The following is a 20014-nucleotide window of genomic DNA, read 5'->3' on the forward strand; positions in this document are numbered from 1 at the left end:
AAATACTTTTATAATTTAATTAAATGCTAATTATAGTTCTTCCACTTGAGAAAAGATAATTTAGAATGTCTTAGAAAATTAGCAGTTTCTCTGCATTTATTTCAATTATGATGAAGATATTATTTTAAAGGTTTTATAAAACTATAGAGTACATACATAAATGTCTTTGTTTCCTCCTTCTAAAAGAAAAACCTATATCCCACTGTTTTGAGTAGAAAATAAAAATTTGTGTGTAAAAATAATTGGAAAAGGGATATTGCTTATGAGAATTCAGATTAACTCACCTCATATTCTTGACCTTCACATCATTAATTCAGAAAGTCAAGTAGCTTGCCACTAGACCATTTTTAGAGGAGTGACTCATTTTTGTGATTCATTTTTCTGTTCATTCAGTAAACATTTTCCTGTCATAGCCTTTATTAGCATATCTTCTAATGCTTTATGTATCTTAAAGCTTTCCACTTCCCTTACATGTCTTGTTTCTTAGCTGTTTCCTTAGTGATTAAAAGTTTCAGTTGTTACTTTCAATCTACAACAGCTGCAAGAACAACTCTTTCCAAACCAGCTCTCCTAAATTCCCGTTGTTAAGAGTTGGTATCTATATTTAGCTGGTGGGATTAAATTGCAAAGGCTTCAAGCTGGGCAAAGCACACTGATCTGCCTTTTTACAGCTAGACCTGTGTGCTGCAAGGAGCTAAGGCCTTCAGTGTCCCCTTCCTTACCCAGGTTACTCCCAAAATGGATTCCCAGCGGGAACTTGCAGAGGAACTGCGGCTTTACCAATCCACCCTTCTTCAGGATGGTCTAAAAGATCTCCTGGATGAGAAAAAATTCATCGATTGCACCCTAAAAGCAGGTGATAAAAGTCTTCCTTGCCACAGATTGATTTTGTCAGCCTGTAGTCCTTACTTCCGTGAGTATTTTTTATCTGAAATTGCTGAGGAGAAAAAAAAGGAGGTAGTACTAGAAAATGTGGATCCTGCTATACTTGATTTAATCATCAAATACCTGTACTCTGCCAGTATTGATCTCAACGATGGAAATGTGCAAGATATTTTTGCACTGGCCAGCCGCTTTCAGATCCCCTCAGTGTTCACTGTCTGCGTTTCTTATCTTCAGAAAAGACTTGCTCCTGGTAACTGTCTAGCCATCTTAAGATTGGGACTTCTTCTTGACTGCCCGAGACTTGCCATTTCTGCCCGTGAATTTGTATCTGATCGCTTTGTTCAGATTTGTAAGGAAGAGGACTTTATGCAACTGTCTCCACAGGAACTGATCTCAGTCATTTCAAATGACAGCCTAAATGTAGAAAAGGAAGAAGCAGTATTTGAGGCGGTGATGAAATGGGTGCGAACGGACAAAGAAAACAGGGTCAAAAACCTTAGTGAAGTGTTTGATTGTATCCGTTTTCGCCTTATGACAGAAAAATATTTTAAAGATCATGTTGAGAAAGATGATATAATTAAAAGCAGCCCAGAACTCCAGAAAAAAATCAAAGTTCTAAAAGATGCTTTTGCAGGCAAACTCCCAGAACCTAGCAAAAATGCAGAGAAGACTGGAGCTGGAGAGGTAAATGGTGATGTTGGTGATGAAGATTTACTTCCTGGTTACCTGAATGATATTCCCAGGCATGGAATGTTTGTCAAAGATCTCATCCTCTTGATTAATGACACAGCTGCAGTAGCTTACGATCCCACAGAAAATGAATGCTACCTTACTGCACTGGCTGAGCAGATCCCCAGGAATCATTCCAGTACTGTTACCCAACAAAATCAAATATATGTAGTAGGAGGACTATATGTGGATGAAGAGAATAAGGATCAACCTCTACAATCGTACTTCTTTCAGGTAAGAAAGACTATTTTTATAGAAGTAGAGGCTGTTATTCACCATCCAGTTAGCAAATCTGAATTATTAGGACTGCCTGCATTTTATTCTAATTGATGTCCTGTTCTAGTCTCTTGCACTTTCACTACTTAAAGGGTCGACAGAGAAATATTTAACTTCACTGCTTGTTAATATTTAATAAGAGGTTTGATGAAGAATGAGGTTTAATTAATGTTTAATTCATGACTCAAGGTTTTCTTTATACTCTTTTATCCAAAATGTCACATCTACAGTTGATGGTGCCAGTAATCCTTCAAAGTCCAGTATTTTAGTAAAAACTAAATTTAATCTTGTGTGCTCTTAACTGAAAAATAGGTTAATGTCTTTTCCTAAATCAAATTATTTCCCTAAATCAAAGTATTTTACAAAGAAGTAATAATTGGTCAGATTTTCTACCTTTCACCAAGTTCTCTTGAACTGATTTGAAGTTCTTGGAGGTAGCATTTCATCTCTGACTTTACTGTTGAAATATTGTAATTTTGTTGAAAGTTATAATTTTGTTGAGAATAAAAAGAACTTGTGTATGTATTCTATACACTTTGGATTATCTTCTGGGAAAAATTGTCTAAACAACTGTCACCAATTTGAATTAATTACATTTAGAGGTTTTTATTTATGATATCATATTTATTTGGATCAGAGTTGTACTTAGACAACTTAATCTGTTTTGTGAAGCCACAGAAGTTTCCAAGAAAACAAATCCTCCTAAACTAATAGACTATTTGTAGTTTATTTGAAGAGTTTGTTTCATATTATTGGTGCCTTGTACTTTATCAGTTTATGAAAGAATCAGTGGCTTAACCTTTATCTTCAGTAATGCCAATACCAATACTTTGTAGCTTACAGCTAGATCAAAAGAGTTTGTTTAGGTCATAAATAATCATGGCCTGGGGCTTATGGGCACTTCAGTTGGAAAGGCCAAAGATAAGCAAGTGTAGAATGTCATACCACATTACAACGTGCTCTCAAAGTGTGTGACATTCTGTGCATTCACAAAATACTACCTTTAATCAGCTTTTTCTAATCTTGAAAAATGTAGTTGTAATAATATATATTAATCATGTTTCTTCATTTTCAAAGTTCCAGTGAAGAATGTTATCATAAGTATTTAAATGTGGGCCAGAAATTTCCTAAGCCATATTTTAAATTCAGAGAAATTTCAGAAAGGGCAAATTTAACAAAAAAGGCTATAAATATATCTGGGAAGTAAAAATGATATCTAAACACAGGTGGTCTACTGTTTCATCTGCTACAGAAGGTACGCTATGAGGGGAAATATGGGAAGGTAGACAGTACTGTATAATGTGGGAAGTAAGCCCTTAGGTTTGGAATTAAGCTGGCTATTGTTCCATTTTTTAAAACAAACTATGGACTTAGATAGCTTGGATTTGAATACTACCTAAAAGCTCTGAGTTTGGGCAAATTATTTAATCTTTCTGTCTTAGTTTCCTCTTCTGTAAAATAGGGATGAGAAAAGTACCTATCCTGAAGGACTAAATGAGGTTGCCTGTGTAAAGCATGTACAAAGCCTATCACAGAGTCAAAACTCCACAAATGTTCATTATTTCCACCATATATCACATCCCCTTTTTGATCAAATAATTTTTTTCAAAAATGAAAACATTAGGGATCACAATCTAGAAGTTGAAATTAGTACACGCAAAGTTAAAACCCCTCATGTCATCTAGTCTTAATTAGTGCTTTGTTTAACTGTGGTTTAGAGGCCAGATAAATAAGGGGTCTTCAAAAAGTTCATGGAAAGATTCATATTATCTTTTAATTCTATTTTTCCACAAACTTTTTGAAGTACCCTTGTAGATAGGCTTCCACAAACATCCCTCTCTAGACCACAGCTTTTAATACCCATATCTATTCTTGGTATCCAATGAATTTGGATTTTATTAATTTTTCTTCTGCTACTAGAAGTGGCATCAGAGAGAACAACAAATCTGCAGCTGCACTCCCTCAAAAAACGGTTTTCTCGTGCCTTGGTATCCTAAAATGCAAACTGGAAAATCTTAAAATTACTAAGAGCTGAAACAGATGTCAGCCAAGCAGAATACCTACCTACCTACCCCCAGAGCATGAGCACTAGGAGGGCCATCTTAGAAATGAAGTGGCAATAGCAAAAACCAGCAAAGTTACTTCTTAATATAAATTTTAAAAAAAGAGAAGAGTATTTCAAATGATGCCCAACAAAAGACTAGGAAATTCACAATAACACCTGCCCTTTTCAGAAATAATAAAGCAAAACATAGAGAACCTAAAAATGTTTAAAAGAAAGAAAAAGATACTGCCTAACGTTCCAGTTGTCTTGTGGACTGAGCGACAGGTCCAGCTGTCCTGGGTGCCGGCTTTGGAGCATGTTAAATATAGAAGCAGGGGTGATTCACATACTGTGACCCTTTCTGCTGTGACAGCCTCTCTCCAGTGTCCTAAAAGGATTAGTATTCCTTGAGACAAAGCTGAACATGGCAACAGGGGAAGAAAAAGAAAATTTGACAAGAAACTTCACAGTTCTAACTAACCTCTGGTGATTCTATTCTCTTTCCTTTCTTGAAGTCTTGAAAATTTTGGTACTTTTATCCATATTGGTAGCCAAGTACATTTTCTCATTCTTCTTGGTAATCTGAGCTAAATATGATACTTTGGAATTGTAGTTTTATTTTACTTGTGAGACCTTTGACTATCTTAATGAATTCTAAACAACACATAAAGGATAGCGTATATTTTGGAACACCTACAACTTTTTTTTAATAACAAACTGTACAATTCCTCTTATATATTTTTTTCCAGCTTGATAATGTAGCATCTGAGTGGGTTGGACTTCCACCTCTGCCTTCAGCCAGGTGTCTCTTCGGTCTGGGAGAGGTAGATGACAAAATCTATGTAGTTGCAGGCAAAGATCTTCAAACAGAAGCTTCACTGGATTCAGTATTATGCTATGATCCTGCGTAAGTTTACGTTCCTATTCCCTAAGCATTCAGGTATATGAGTACCTACAATATATTTATATTTACAGAACATGGAATTTGCTGAAAGCATATAAATTCTATCATAATCTAATTTTAGGGCTGCAAAATGGAATGAAGTAAGAAAACTTCCTATCAAAGTCTATGGCCATAATGTGATTTCACATAAGGGGATGATATATTGTCTAGGAGGAAAGACAGATGACAAGTAAGTACCCTGAAGTCTCCTTATAATTTATATCCAAATGATTTTTTATTACAAGGATTTCTTCCTCTTTTCATTTGAAGCTACATACTGAAATGGGTGTTGGTTCTCATCCATCATATTTTAGAAGTAAAATTTCAAAATAAAATTTTGAAAAGTTATTGGAGGATATTATAAATAATTTCCTAATGATAACTATAAAATTTAAAAGTTGCCTAAGTAAATATGTAGATATCAAGCTTACTGCCGGGAACAAGCATGATAGCTCAATAATAAGCATTCTTTTTTTTAAATTGAAGATCTCGATTGGCTTTATTGCGATTCTAGAATCAGGCACCATGTTATTCCATCAAATAGAATAAGTGTTCCAATTTGCCAAACAGAAGAGGTTGGTTTTATAAGACAGAAAAAGGCTAAAGAAAGCAGAAACAAGGAATAAAAAGCAGATTGGTCATTTCAAAGTTACTTTCCTTGTAAACTGGGGCAGGAAGACAGAACAATAGAAAAATAACATCAGGTTCCTTCAGGCTATCTCCATAAGCGTTCTTACAGTAGAAAAGCAGCATCTGAGAGCATAATCAAGTCTTTTATTTAGCTGATTTATAATTGTATTTTACTACATTAAAACCAATGGACTTTCTTACTCATTTAGCTATAGGGAGGTAAAAACTTAAATGTACTTTTTAATGTAGTATTTTAAATATAGCTACTAAAACAATAGTGAATAAAAAATCTTGTGGACTTGCACTTTACATTTTTAAGAGGGAATTTACATAGGTGAATTTGAAACTGAAAAGCATGGTGACTGAAAGAGACCAGTTATTTCTTCAGCAAAATTTCACTTATTTACTCTCTGACAGAGGTGATATTCAAAATATTCAGCATCTGTTCAAAAACAGGCACTGATCAACCAGAACAGGTACTTCCCGGTCTAGCCACAAGCACCCAGTATCTTGTGAGAAAACGAGGATGAAGTTTCACATATAAACATAACTTGATTTCTAGGCACATCTCAAGAAATAATTAGGAAAGGTATCTTCTTACTCAGAGAGAGGAGAAGTGAGTTCAGAGTGCTCCACGAGTCAGTCAGTTAAACCAGTAACCTGTCTGGTAAAATGAGCATTCTCAGTTTAGATGGTGAGAACTAACCTCCTGCCCCTGAAAACTCTGCCTGATTTAGTTTGTCATCATTGTCCAGACTGTCTAATTAATAGAGATGTCCAATCCTGCAAAGGGAGCCAAAAGTAAGAATTGTAAGGGAAAAGCAGGAAAGAAGAGTAAATACAGAAATGTGTTAGAAGTAAAGAACTCTATATTCTGGAGTAATAATGAGTGGTTATTTTTCAATTAAAATGATAAATATAGCACAGAAAATGTGGTTTTTAAAAAGCAATGGTTTTTGTACAATCTATCCATATTCAAAGAATATATTCTGAAATTTTGCTTTTTTTTTTTCTTGGCAACTGACCAGTACAGGGATTGAACCCTGGACCTTGGTGTTATCAGCACCATGTTCTAATCAACTGTGCTAACTGACCAGCCCTGAAAATTTGATAGCCTCCTTAATCCCAGCTATTCCCAGCAAATGAATATTTTAAGGAAGGTATATTATAAACCCACCCAGCACCTAATCTTACTTTGGGCATTTTTCCTGAGTGAATGAAATGGAAAATGTCTATTAAGCAGTGTTCTGACTTTGGAAACAGAGGAACCCTGCCAAATTATTTAAATTGTTTCCTTCAAATAGCATTAGTAACTAGGAAATTGATATGCCAGTAAGAAGCATACAGGTCTTGTCAGTAAGAATATATGAATCTTGAGAATATGATTAACTAAGACAACATTGCTTGACAAATGTCAAAGTCAAGAACTTTGAAATGAGTCACTATCTAAAAGTACGCACGGAATTGCACTAGTTACCACTAATGAATTTGAAGAACATGATTTTGTATCATGCTCTTATCATGAAGTTTTCAAGTGATACCCATAGTCAAGTATTGAAGGATATTCCAGATATGTGTCTTTTATAAGATTAGTAGAAAAAATTGTCCTCACAAAAATTTGGGGTGTTTGCTTTTTGGCATTACCAAATATATCCAATTAATCAATTATTAATTGGGATTCTGAACTCCCATCACTAAATTATGAATAACTTTAAGGAACCAAAAGGAATATGCTAAGAAGAATAATTCAGATGAGTCCAGGTTTTTCTGGTAGCACTTAGCATATAAAAACATTCCCATTACTCATCAGCTCAGATGACTAGTTGTCTAATCTGTAGTCCCAGATTTCTTAAAATTCACTGGTATATTAGTAGTAGTGTAAAATGAAATGAGCTATCACATTAGTTAAATTTAAAATAGGTATATTTGTGCCTATTTATTTATTTATTTTATTCAAAATATTTTAACATTTATTTTTACATATTTGTGGGGTACACTATGTTGTTTCAATACATGCATGTACTGCACAATGATTTACTTAGGGTAGATACCATAGTTTTGTACCCATTAGTCCACCACTTTTCCCCCTCCTCCCCTCCCCCACCTAATTATTTTTTAAGTTAATCAATTCATTCCTAGGATATTCAGATAATAAAATAAATAAACAACATTTTTTGTTACTGAGGCACAACAAAGGGTTTATGATTTTTCTTTTACTCAAATAGAGTACAATAATGTCTTCCATTAAATTTAGTAACAATTAAAATCTGCTGTGCTAGGCTTCTAAGCACTTGTCCAAAGTAAAGGTACCTACCTTCCAGTAGTATAATTAAGTTACAAAATAGTTTTGGTTCCCACATTTGGAACTGTCCTTTGCTTAATGGCATATGTTCAAATTAAGAATAGAGCTGGCCAGTTAGCTCAGTTGGTTAGAATGTGCTGTGATAACACCAAGGACAAGGGTTTGGATCCCGAAGAATATTTTGGAGTTTTTCTGATCTTCTGCTATACCACACACTTCATACTTTGTATGAGAAGGAAAGCCAAATGATTAATGAAGTTGCTTTCAAAAAAAGAAGACTCTAAAAGAATATTTTTTGTCTTTTATGTTTACAGAAAGTGTACAAATAGGGTGTTTATCTACAATCCCAAAAAAGGAGACTGGAAAGATCTAGCTCCAATGAAAACCCCTCGTTCTATGTTTGGAGTGGCAGTCCATAAAGGCAAAATTGTGATTGCGGGAGGTGTCACTGAAGATGGTCTTTCAGCTTCCGTTGAAGCCTTTGACCTCACAACCAATAAGTGAGTTGCTATATCTTATTACAGCATATGAATCACTGTACATTTTAATTGTTAACTCTGGATAAAAATTAAGCTTTCTAATTAGGACATGGGAGGGAAAGCAGGGAGGAATAAATTAAAGAGGAAATATTTTCATCTGGGTTTCTTCTGATGTTACTGGGTGTAAAACTCTTAACACATTACCTGTGTTCATAATTTGGAACACATGACCCTCAAGTTAATGTTGGCATTTTCTATTTGTCCTTACTTGTTATAACTTTGTGAATTTAGTAGTGCAAAGGTAATAGTTCTGAATAATTGTATACATGTAGATGGATACACATGTCTTGATAGAGTTACTTGATTTGACATATGTAGTTTCTTTAAGGATGAAAAGATCTTCACTTAATTTGTTTTTTTTTTTTTTAAAGATGACTGGTAAGGGGATCTTAACCCTTGACTTGGTGTTGTCAGTACCATGCTCACCCAGTGAACTAACCAGCCATCCCTATATGGGATCCGAACCCGTGGCCTTGGTGGTTATCAGCACCACACTCTCCCAAGTGAGCCGTGGGCCGGCCCTTCACTTAATTTGTTAATGACTGATAGTTGTAAAGTATGAATGCTTCAGAAGTTTAATTCCTCTTTGGTCTTTACAATTTTCTTAAAATTTTCATTTTTAAGCTTTTATTGCCTTAGTTAATGTGAAAATATATTTGACAGATATTTTTTCTATAAAATTAGTCTTTTAAATTTTTGAGCTCACACAACTGGATGAGTATATTCTTTTTACGCTTCTAGTTTAGCAATAAGAAAACTATTAGAGCACTATTTTTACTTTTTTTTTTAGGTATATCTGATTACAAAATAGCCTTTAGTATCTGAATATCACAAGAACTTTTTTGGAACAGGATTTAAATGATCATTAAAAATAATGTTTTTGAAGACTATATAATATGAGTAAACACTCATGATATAAGAGGTTAAAGCAGCAGCACACAAAACTGTAAATATTCTGTGTTCTTAGTTTTATTCATATGTATGGATGCTTATATTTATATACTTCTTTAAAAAGGACAAAATTATACCAAAATGTTGCTTATGATTATGTCTGGAAGATATGATCATGGGGATATTTGTTTTCTTGTATGCCACACTGTAGTTTCCAGATTTTCTATACTGTACTTATTTTTATAATTAGAAAAACAGATATGTTTAAAGAAAAACTATGAAGTACACTTTTGTGTATTATGAGGTACCAGAATAATAAAGAGCTACCAAAATGACCAACTCATTCTAGATTCTTGATACTTCCAACTAATTTGATTGATTTTATCTTTAGTTGTCTCATTTCAGATGGCTGTTAACATTTAAAAATTCCCTTAAATTCTTTATAAAAAGAGATGAAGTATGAATCTTTAAAAAGAAATTGCCCATCCTTAGTTTCTAAACTTTCCTTATCACATGACTTTATTGCAAAGGATTTGGAGATTTCTTGAGAAAAGCTAGAGATCAGAGTTTTTAAAAATTTGTATTAGTATTCAAATGAAATCCAAAACAGTAGCAGGTTAGAGGCCTAGGAGCCCTAGAAATGCCACGAAACCCCCACCGTTTATGACACAGTTTGGTAACCACTACTGAAGGTGCTAACTGAAGAAGTATTTTGCAATTCACACATTGAGGTCTGTATATCTAATGAGGGCTTTATATCTTTCAAATTAAGAAAATCTAAAATATTTTCTAGTAGCAAACCTAATCTACTTTTGGGTGTCTATGCTAGTTGAATTTTTAAATTAAAATTTCCTATAATTCTTCCTATAATTGTTCAGTAAATACATTTGGCATTTCTTTTTTGTATTGACTGTATTTTCAATAATACCTAGATGGGAAGTAATGCCTGAATTTCCCCAAGAAAGAAGCTCCATCAGTTTGGTCAGCCTGGCTGGATCCCTGTATGCCATTGGTGGCTTTGCTATGATTCAACTGGAGTCTAAAGAGTTCGCACCCACAGAAGTCAATGACATATGGAAGTAAGTTTTCATCACCCCAATTTTTGGAACCAAATATCAAATCAGATAACTGATAAACAATTTTGTAGTAAATAATAAGCCAGACTTTCCCAACTTGCAAACTACTTCTTGGTAGTAGACTAAACTTGAACCTAATTGAATATTTTTGCACATGCCATTTTTTTTTTTTTTTTAGTTGTTAAGCAGTTTAAATTTTATTGACCTCCGAGTTTAAAAAAAAAGTTAAATTTAAGGTCACACCTCTTAAGTTTGATGTGTTATATATAGATCGTGCAGAATTAGTATGAAGAGACAAAAATTAGTTCATGCCCAAAAAGATTTACTAGAGTGTAGAATCATCTTTATAAATACATATAAAATTCTTGTGAAGATAGAAGGGGACTGTCCAGGTTTTCTGAGACACTTTTCAAAGGGACTCAAGGCACAAAATATACACTATTGTGAATATACCCATTCTAGACTTTTGCACATGCCATTTACTTGAAAAAATACTTCTAATTAGCTATGAGCTTGGGAAAGAACTTATCTGGACATGTTTCTTAATCAGTAAAATGAGAGTTGGACTATTGATCCTTTAAGTTCCATTCCCGCTCTAAAAGTGTAATGCTCTAGAAGGCTACTGACCTTTCTGCCACAGAGCAGTTTATTTCCTAAGAAAACAGAGTTCTGAAGAAACATTTAATCTCTTGAGTTTTCCATGAGTTCATTAATTCTACTTTGAATCTAATTTAAATTGTCTCCTAATTGTTTGAGGATTCAGTTAACAAAGGCTTTATTTTTTTTAACAAAGGCTTTTTTAAAAAGAAAAAAGTGAATCCATTTTACCTCTCAGGTGCTGGACAGTTCTCCCAAATATGATACTTGCAATTATTATTTAATTGAACTGTTTTATAGTCAGGCTTAAAAAATGAATGTTTCTAAGTTGGGGGTGGCAGGGTGGGACACGTTTTACTATAGTATCCAATACAGTAAATGTCACACGGAGACGAAGGTGTACTCACGAAAGTTTGGTTACGGAGTCACATAGTAAGAGGCAACACTAACAGGATACCACGTGTGTGCCAAATGGCCCCTGCTGCATTCAGCCCAGGCACTGTTCTTGCTTGTCTAGGTTTACAGGAGATAGATCTCAGGTACCCAAGGTGAGCATAAGTGAGTTCATGCTGCACGCTCACCCACAAACTGCCACACTCATGCTTTCCCTGTTAACTTAAAAGCCAGGTCCCACTTACAAGGCTGGATGCCTTTACTTGGCCTGTCATCAGATTGTCCAGAGTCTCGCAACTCAAAGAACAGTCTGTGGAACAGCAGCACTGGCATCTCCTGGAAGTTTCTTAGAAATGCAGAATCTCAAGCCCCACCCCAGACCTACCAAATCAGACTCTGCATTTTAACAAGATTCGCAGGTGATTTGCTTGCATTTAAGTTTACAGCTTTGGAAAAGTTCTGCTTATACCTCTTCAGTGAAGGCATACCACTAAGTCTGAGAGTGAGAATAGATATTATTTGTTCTATATCTAAACCAGCAGATGCTTTATTCCCAGCTGGTGAGCTGGAAAGCCAAAAGGGTAGTAATCAAACAATTATTTTCTGCATCAGACATCAATCATTTCCTTATGTTGTATAGTAACTAGCTGTGCAGACAGCAAGAAAAAAGTGGCTATAAAAGGAAGTGAACTATTACTCCTCCTCCCCACAAAAAAAGAGGAATGAAGAGGAAAAAAACTGGAGATTTCCAGGGAGCAAGAGGCCAGAATTAGCAAAAGTTTGAGATGGGGAAAAGCTTGAAAGCAGTAGAAGAAAGGGATGAAATAATGGAGGGTTGGGAAGGTCAGGGTTTTTGGAAAACAGGGCCATGTGAAAGGGTGAATAAGCAGTGATATTCTTAACCCTGCCTATACATTACAGTCACCTGAGATGCTTTTAAAATACACCAGTGCCTGGCCCTTAACACAGGCCAACTTGTACATCAGAATTTCTGGAGATAGGGTCTGGGCATCACTATTTCTTAAAACCTTCCCAGTTGATTCTAATGTGCAGCCAGGGTTGAGAAATACTGATAAGGAATTGTGCTGTCAATCAGCTGAACCTCAGAAGAGCCACCATGATTCTTAATGGCAGTCAAAAGCCATACTGCCTCAGCAGGAAAGGAAAATACAGCATGTCCTGAAAGAAGTGGCCCTTACATTGCTGAAGGCAACATGAAAGACAGACCCTCTCTGATTGTGGTCAAACTTCCCGGCACATTGGAATCACCAAGGAGCTTTAAAAAGTACTAACATCTTGGGCCAGCCCCATGGCTCACTTGGGAGAGTGCGGCGCTGGTAGTGCCGAGGCCACAGGTTCGGATCCTGTATAGGGATGGCCAGTGTGCTCAGTGGCTGAGCGTGGTGCAGACAACACCATGCCGAGGGTTGTGATCCCCTTACCAGTCAGAAAAAAAAAAAAAAAAAAAGTACTAACATCTCTGTCCCACCCCTATTGATTAGGATTTAATTGGTCTGGAGTATGGTCTGGGAAATTTTAAAAGGTCTCTGGATGATTCTATATGTGCAGATAAATTTGGGAACAAGTGGATTGGCTATAAAACCTTAGATATGTTATTTCTCAATTTGGGGTAATATCTGGAGCAATGATTCTCAAACTTTGCTGCATATTAGAATCACTTGGGAAGCTAAAAAATCCTCATGCTAAGACCACACTCTATAACAGTTAAGTCAGTCTCTGGGGATAGGACCCAGGCATCAGTGTTTTTTACAGCTCCAGGTGGTTCCATTGTACAGTCAAGTTTGAGAACCAGACATCTACTACAGTGGTTCCCAGAGCAGTGTCAGCATCACCTGAGTACTTGTTAGAAATGCAAATTCTAAGGCCTCACCTCAGACCTGCTGAATTAGAAATTCTGGGGCCCAGAAATCTGTGTTTTAACAAGCCCTACAGGTGACTTGAATTGTGTGCTAAAGTTGAAAGCCACCGATATAAAAATTGCTGCCCACTTGCCCTCCACTTCCTATCCACACATTGAACCTCTCTATCCACACATTCAAAGAGATGAAAACTCTCAGTATCTATAGACCTACTTACTGTGATGTGTAAAAGAAATTTCCATTCTTGTATTTTTTTCTTGAAATCATTCCATTATTTAAGATTGACCAAGTGGAAAGTAAAAATCAAACGTCCAGGAAGCAAACATTAAGCCTGATTTAACTTAAACCTCCTATTGCTTAAATGTGGTCACTTTTTCTTTAGGTCATTATCTCTTGTTGCCCCACCTTTTACATAATTAAGGTTCTTGCCTGTATTAGTGGTAAAATATTTTTTGTCTACTTTCCTCTACATGAAAATCATTGTGGAGGATAATTAAATTCGGAACATTGAGGAAATTAAGTCAGTGCATATCTTACGTAGGTACCAACTACCTTTAATAATTATTACTTTAAGTCTGTCATTCATCATAGAATGATTTAGGGTATTTCCTCTGTGCCAAGTATTGAGAGCTTCTGGAGGAGAGAAGATACTTAAGGCAGATAGATATAATACTTGTCCACAAATACCTTTGGGCTTGTTATTTGCTATCATAAATACTATATAAAGGACTATGTGAGAAATGAAGAGAAAGCAGGCAATGTTTAGGAGTTTCCCACACAGAGGGAGGACAGCATTACAGGTGCCAGGCAGAGGAGACATGTTAGGCACATGTTTCAAGGGAATTCAAGTTGTTTGGATCTTTATAACCTTGAATATTCAGAGATTAAGACCAGTTCTTAACTAATGATAAGTACAAAGTCTAAGAGTAGTCCTCAAACATAACATTAAAGGCAAAGTGAAAGAAATTTTTAGGAGTGACCACTATGTATCAGGGGCCGTGTTGGGCACTAGTGTATGGGAACAACTGAAATCATAATTAAGGCTACCTGCTCTTCCCCAGTTCTTACTCTTAAAGAAGTCTGCTTACCTTGACTCATTGACAGCCATCTCCATCAGTCCAAAGGTGAATGATTAACTGCTTAGCTACCTATTACTCCTCTTCTCTGGACAGTCTTCAGTTCCCAGAGAAGGCTGAACTGCCTAGGGATCCAGATTAAATACTGTGGCAATAGTTCAGGCACATGCTCATTCAGAGAATGCATATTTTGGAAGGAATTCAAGTCTTATTTTACCAGGCAGGTATATTCTCCTCTGGGTAAGAGCCAGTAGGGTTTTTTCCAAAGACCTACATTTGTATACTGAACACAGGGACTCCTATAGAAGTCCCTACTTAAAAGCTGCTTATTGATTACTTTTTTTTCCTCCATCAGGTATGAAGATGACAAAAAAGAATGGGCTGGGATGTTGAAGGAAATACGTTATGCTTCAGGAGCTAGTTGCCTAGCAACACGTTTGAATCTCTTCAAACTGTCTAAATTATAAACGAGGTGACAAAATATAATAGATTGGGAAGTGGCTTGTTTGGAGAATAGGTCTTTAATTTTTCTGTTTTTTAAAAGCCTGTACAGAGATTCATGTAGAAATTATTCAATAAGTTATTGTCTAACAGGGTAGGTATCAAAACCTCAAAGTCATTGACTCTTCAGTGTAATGATCAGAGCTTAAAATTATTTTCTAATAAGAAATTATTCAGTTAAACAAATTATTTATCTGTCTTACTCAATGGATTGTTAAAGGAGCTTCCTAAATTCTAGTTGTTTACTAATCCTTTCATTTGCAGTTAGAGTGCCTGTACACTCATTTTCTATTACAAATGACATTGGAGAGATATGTACATCTACATTTTTAAAAAATGTCCAAAAATCAAAAACATTTCCTCATGCCTCAAGCTATGACAGGAACCCTGGGCATTTTATTAAAGATTACATGCCATAAGAAGACTTCAGAAATGCTACTTAAGGAATATAATAAATGGGTCTCATTTGAACAGGAAGAGTCTCTAAGTAAAAAGTAGTCAACTTCACATGGCCTTTCTTTTTTCTCCATTCTTTTTGCGACACTGGCATATTATTTGTAATTTTCAATCAAATTTTTAAATTAAAAAAATATGAAAACCGATAAATCATAGTCTTCAAGCCATTAACAACAGCATCTGCGGCAAGAGCGTTGGGGAGCATCCTCAGGAAATGGATTGATTCTTTAAACTGCTGGGGCAGAAGTTAGGGACAGTGGGTGATGTGGAGCAGGGTGTGTATTAACTGGTCTAAATTTCTGCTATACAAGGTTTCCATGAAAAGGCTACCTATTTGCTAAATTTCTGATAGCAAGAAAGGTGATTGTATTATTCCATGTTCTGGGATGTGAAGCCCTACATTCACTGTTTCTTCTTAGTGTATATAGTGAGTTGACTCCTCAGTCTGTCCATAACCATCACATTCAACCCTATACAGGTCATCAATTAATCATTTTCTTAGCCATACACCAACTTATAGGTCTCACATAGCTTTTATAGACATATATTTGTTTGTTTGGTTTTGGTTTTTGGTGGCTGGCCAGTACAAGGATCAAACCCTGGGCCTTGGTGTTATCATCAGCACCACGCTCTAACCAATTGTGCTAACCAGCCAGCCTCATAGATATATATTTGACTTCTATCCTTACACATTATTTTCTGAGAAACTGGACTTGGGACTAATTTGGAGCATTCCATCATTACTTGTCAAGCAGTTGTATACAGAACAGATAAGTGTTCATTCAGTTTTATTTTCCCTACCATAAATATGGAAATATAGTCAACCAAGGTCAGTTTTATTTTGGATCTAGTAGAATCCTGATTAGTTTTCTATACTGAAAAATACTGTTCTGAATTATACCATGACTACACATCAACAAATCCCAAAGGTGGGAAATCCTACAGGTTCTTCAACAGATAAACTGTTAGAAAGAGAAAGGGATGGAGGGGGGGGATGCTTACAAAGACAGACTTAAAAAGGTGGTGGAAATTATGTTATCCAGAGATGCACACCTGGGTGATAAAACTGTACAAAGAAGTGCTCACAAAATAAATTTTTTAAAGTAGTCACTATAAAATCAAGATAGAGGTTACTTTGGGAAAGAGAATGCTGATCTATGTAGACATGAGATTAACTTTTAAAAATAATGATTTTAACAGGGTTTCTTTTGAGGATGATGAAAATGTTGTGGAATTAGTGGTAATGGTTGCACAAATATACTAAAAACCACTGAACTATAATACACTTTAAAAGGGTGGATTTTAATGGTATGTGAATTATATTTCAATGAAAAAAATGTTTTTGTTTATAACAATCTCAGTTATTTAGATAGAAAAATCATCAAATAAGTTTAATATAATACATGTGTATATATATAAAGAAAAAATATATATGTGTATATATATAAAAACCATTTGAATCAGGCAGCCTGGAGAAAGGAGAGTAAGAGATCTGTACACGAGATGTTAGATTATGTGTAACAATCTGTGAAAGGGACATCAGGGCCATTTAATCAAGATTTCCACGTACTTCAAGTACACAATAACTGGATTTTCATTTATTTCCAAAGGAAACAATTTATAATCTTCATCAATCTAATTACTTTGTTCTAAAAGTTGCATAGTAAAATATTTTAACCTATTCAAGGGTTTAGTTCTTGTTCTCATTTGCAAGAAACAACACATTCAAGAAAATGGATAATTAAACACTTATATTTAGCATATCCATTAATATAAATAAATGCCATGAGGAAATTCAGAAGAAGGAAGACTGGTTACAAGGAAACCTCTTTCACTTCCTTACTATTCTGATTCTGTTTTTCACAAAAGGTTCCGTGAAGTTCACATTTTGCAAAATCATTGAGTATTGGGGCTCAGGTCATGCACAGTCATGGGATATTTTAAACATGTACTTCAACTAAGCCTAAGCCAAGTATCATTGGAGCAAATTACATGCAGAACACACATTTTAAAAATATGCTTATGACTGAAGGCACTCTGGCTACCAGCTTATTTGGGGATAGACTGAATTTAGACGTCATGGAGTCAGAAAATAGCCAAGTTTCACATGGCCAATTACCTCCACCCCCACCAGGTGGCCTGAGGGTAGTTACACTACAGCTTCCTGCTGAGCACAAATATATCATTCTTGGAGTAAGGGCTGGGGATTATATCACAGAGTAGGCAGTAATCCTTTAGCAACCATTTTTTAAAATAAATGTAAGACAGAGGGAAAATTACTACTCCCTCAGCAAACATAGAATCAGACCAGGTCAAGATTGATCCACTCAGCTACCACCCCATTTCTTTGCTTCCATTTAGAAGAAAACTCATGTCTCCTATTTTCTCTTGAACCAATCAGGATTTCCCACCCACCAACTACTTCATCAAAGCTAATCTTTTCAAGGTTACCAATGATTCTCATGTTACTAAATTTAATGGACGTTTCCCAGTCCTCATCCTACCTGACCTACCAGCAGCATCTGATATAACTGTTTACCTCCTCCTCCTCAAAATGCTTTCTCCATTAGGAAGGATTACTACCTTCTCTGACTTTTCCTCCTATCTCATTAGCTAGCCCCGCTCAGTCTCCCTGGCTGGTTCCTCTTCTTCTTGACCTCATAGTGTTCTGGTGCCCTGGAGTTCAGTTCTGAGTCTCCTCCATTCATACTCTTCTCTAATTCACATCTTAAGTGATTTTGTCTAGTCTCGTGGCATTAAATACCGCTAACAACTTCCAAATATATATCTGGAGCCTAGACTTCTCCCCTGATCTCCAAACTCATTTATTCAATTCTCTATCTGGTATCTCATTTAGATGTTTAAAAGGCATCACAAAGGCAACAACATGTCTAAAACAAACTCATGATGCTCCCTCCACCCTCCCCAGACCCCACCAATCCTGCTCTTTCCATAGGCTTCTTCATCTCAGTTCATGGTAATGACATCCTTTTAGTGCTCGGGACAAAAACTTAGAATTATTGTTCACTCCTGTTTCTCTCACACTCATATCCAATTGTGAGCAAATTCTGTTGCCTCTACCTGAAAAATACATCCAAAAATCTGATTCCTTTTCAATATCTTCATTGCTACTACTCTCTCTAAGCTACCATCCATTTCTTGCCTGGATTATTGGAATGACCTTGTAACATGTTTCCCTCTTACACATATGCCCCACAGCAGTCTTTTCTCATCTCAACAGGGTAGCCGACGTGATGCAGTTAAAATGTGAGTTCTTATCATTCCTTTGCTTGAAGCCCTCCAATGGCTTCTAATCTCAGAGTAGCGATGAGGTTGTATATATTTGACTCTGTTATCTCTTTCCTTTTCTCTTATTATACTCCCACCCCACTGTTTCTGCTCCAGCCACACTGGATCTCTTGTTATTCTCACACACTAGGCATGTTCCTACCCCAGGATATTTGTACCTGTTATTTATAATAAGTCACTTAATCAAAACAAGCTCAAATGTGACACACCATGATAACTCATTTCACATAAAAACTACAATTATGATTTGCTTTCTCCAAATATATGATCTCTCAGGTAGTTCATCCGAGCATCCTTTGTTGATAGTGCCATGGAGTTCCACTCAAAATGAGGGATCTGTAAAATATGTAACGTGATTTCAATGAAAGTTTTAAAGCAACAACAAAACACATTGGGGAAGACTTATCAGGGCTATAGAGTAAAGCTATAGAAACCCTATAAAATTAGTTTCTGTAAGCATAGCCTTTGAATCCTTTTTGGAAGCCAAGGAGGTCCTTCCTCCTGAGGACCTTTTTCTGTCTCACAGCTCCTTTCATTCTCTTGTTCCTACAATACCAACATTGCTTGTTTTTTTCCTGCATACCCTTCTACATTCATACACTACCCTTTTTCTTTTATAACTCTGTCCATTTCCATAGTATCCCTTTCCTTTGTAAGACAAATAAATAAAACATATCTTCTAAACACAATAAAAGATTATTTTTCTTATTCTACAAAAATAAAAGATGTTCTATTTCAGAAATGTTAATGTAACTTTTTTAATATAAAAAAAGGTAATTTTGGAACTTTCATATTAAAAGGAAAAAGGAAATGCATGTACAGCTGTGTTTCTTGACTTTTTCTTTTTTTTAGAAAGTAAGAACAGGTTTAATGTAACAAATATGAGATACAGATTTCCCAGAGAGTGTGGCCTAGCTCCAGAGACTGAGTAGGGCCCACCCCAAGTTTAACACAAAAGTGAGAAATAAACACCTAACGATTAGTACAGAGTGTGGGCTGGCTCAAGAGAGTGAGCAGCCAACTGCTAAAGTAAGTCTGATACAAAAAGAAAGAACTAGGGTCAGCCCGTGGCTCACTTGGGAGAGCATGGTGCTGACAACACCAAGTCAAGGGGTAAGATCCCCTTACCAGTCATCTTTAAAAAAAAAAAGAAGAAGAAGAAGAACTAGACACTCTACAGGCAGAGTGTGGGCTGGCCCCAGAGGAAGCGAGCACCAGCCTTTCTTGACTTTTTAGAGGCTCAATTACGTGAGTATTTCATACCTGAATTACACGATATCCCAAAATTTCCAAATGTCTTTTTTTCATAGCAGATTTTCCTTTTAAGTGAGGGATGTTTCTACAAAAAGCTTTTGAATCCAAAAATTCCAAAGCAATTCTACATAAGATAAAAATAAATATTTACTTCCAAAATCAAAATGAGAAAGTGAATAATTACAAGCCTTTCAGGAACAAGATTGTCTCTTTATAAACTAACAAAAAACCAA

At 35.7% G+C, this 20014-nt stretch overlaps 2 protein-coding genes across 2 annotated transcripts in view; one reads left to right on the plus strand and one right to left on the minus strand.

The window, feature by feature from the left end:
• The first annotated feature begins 656 nt into the window (after positions 1–656).
• On the plus strand, positions 657–15269 carry KLHL41 (kelch like family member 41). The gene is made up of 6 exons (XM_063099547.1): positions 657–1848; positions 4684–4841; positions 4960–5067; positions 8124–8309; positions 10172–10318; positions 14617–15269. Exons 1-6 carry the CDS (start codon positions 739–741, stop codon positions 14726–14728), a joined length of 1821 nt encoding a protein of 606 aa, XP_062955617.1. The 5' UTR covers positions 657–738; the 3' UTR covers positions 14729–15269.
• Positions 15270–16534: 1265 nt separating this feature from the next.
• FASTKD1 (FAST kinase domains 1) overlaps positions 16535–20014 on the minus strand; it is a 55114-nt gene continuing 51634 nt past the window's right edge. Inside the window, exons 19-20 of the mRNA XM_063085747.1 lie at positions 19791–19905; positions 16535–18863 (exon numbers count right to left, since the gene is read on the minus strand). Coding sequence (XP_062941817.1) covers positions 18768–18863; positions 19791–19905 — 211 coding nt within the window. The 3' untranslated portion in view covers positions 16535–18767. The remainder of the gene's footprint in view (positions 18864–19790; positions 19906–20014) is intronic.

This window comes from Cynocephalus volans, chromosome 1 (assembly GCF_027409185.1).
Source record: "Cynocephalus volans isolate mCynVol1 chromosome 1, mCynVol1.pri, whole genome shotgun sequence".
Taxonomy (NCBI): Eukaryota; Metazoa; Chordata; class Mammalia; order Dermoptera; family Cynocephalidae; genus Cynocephalus; species Cynocephalus volans.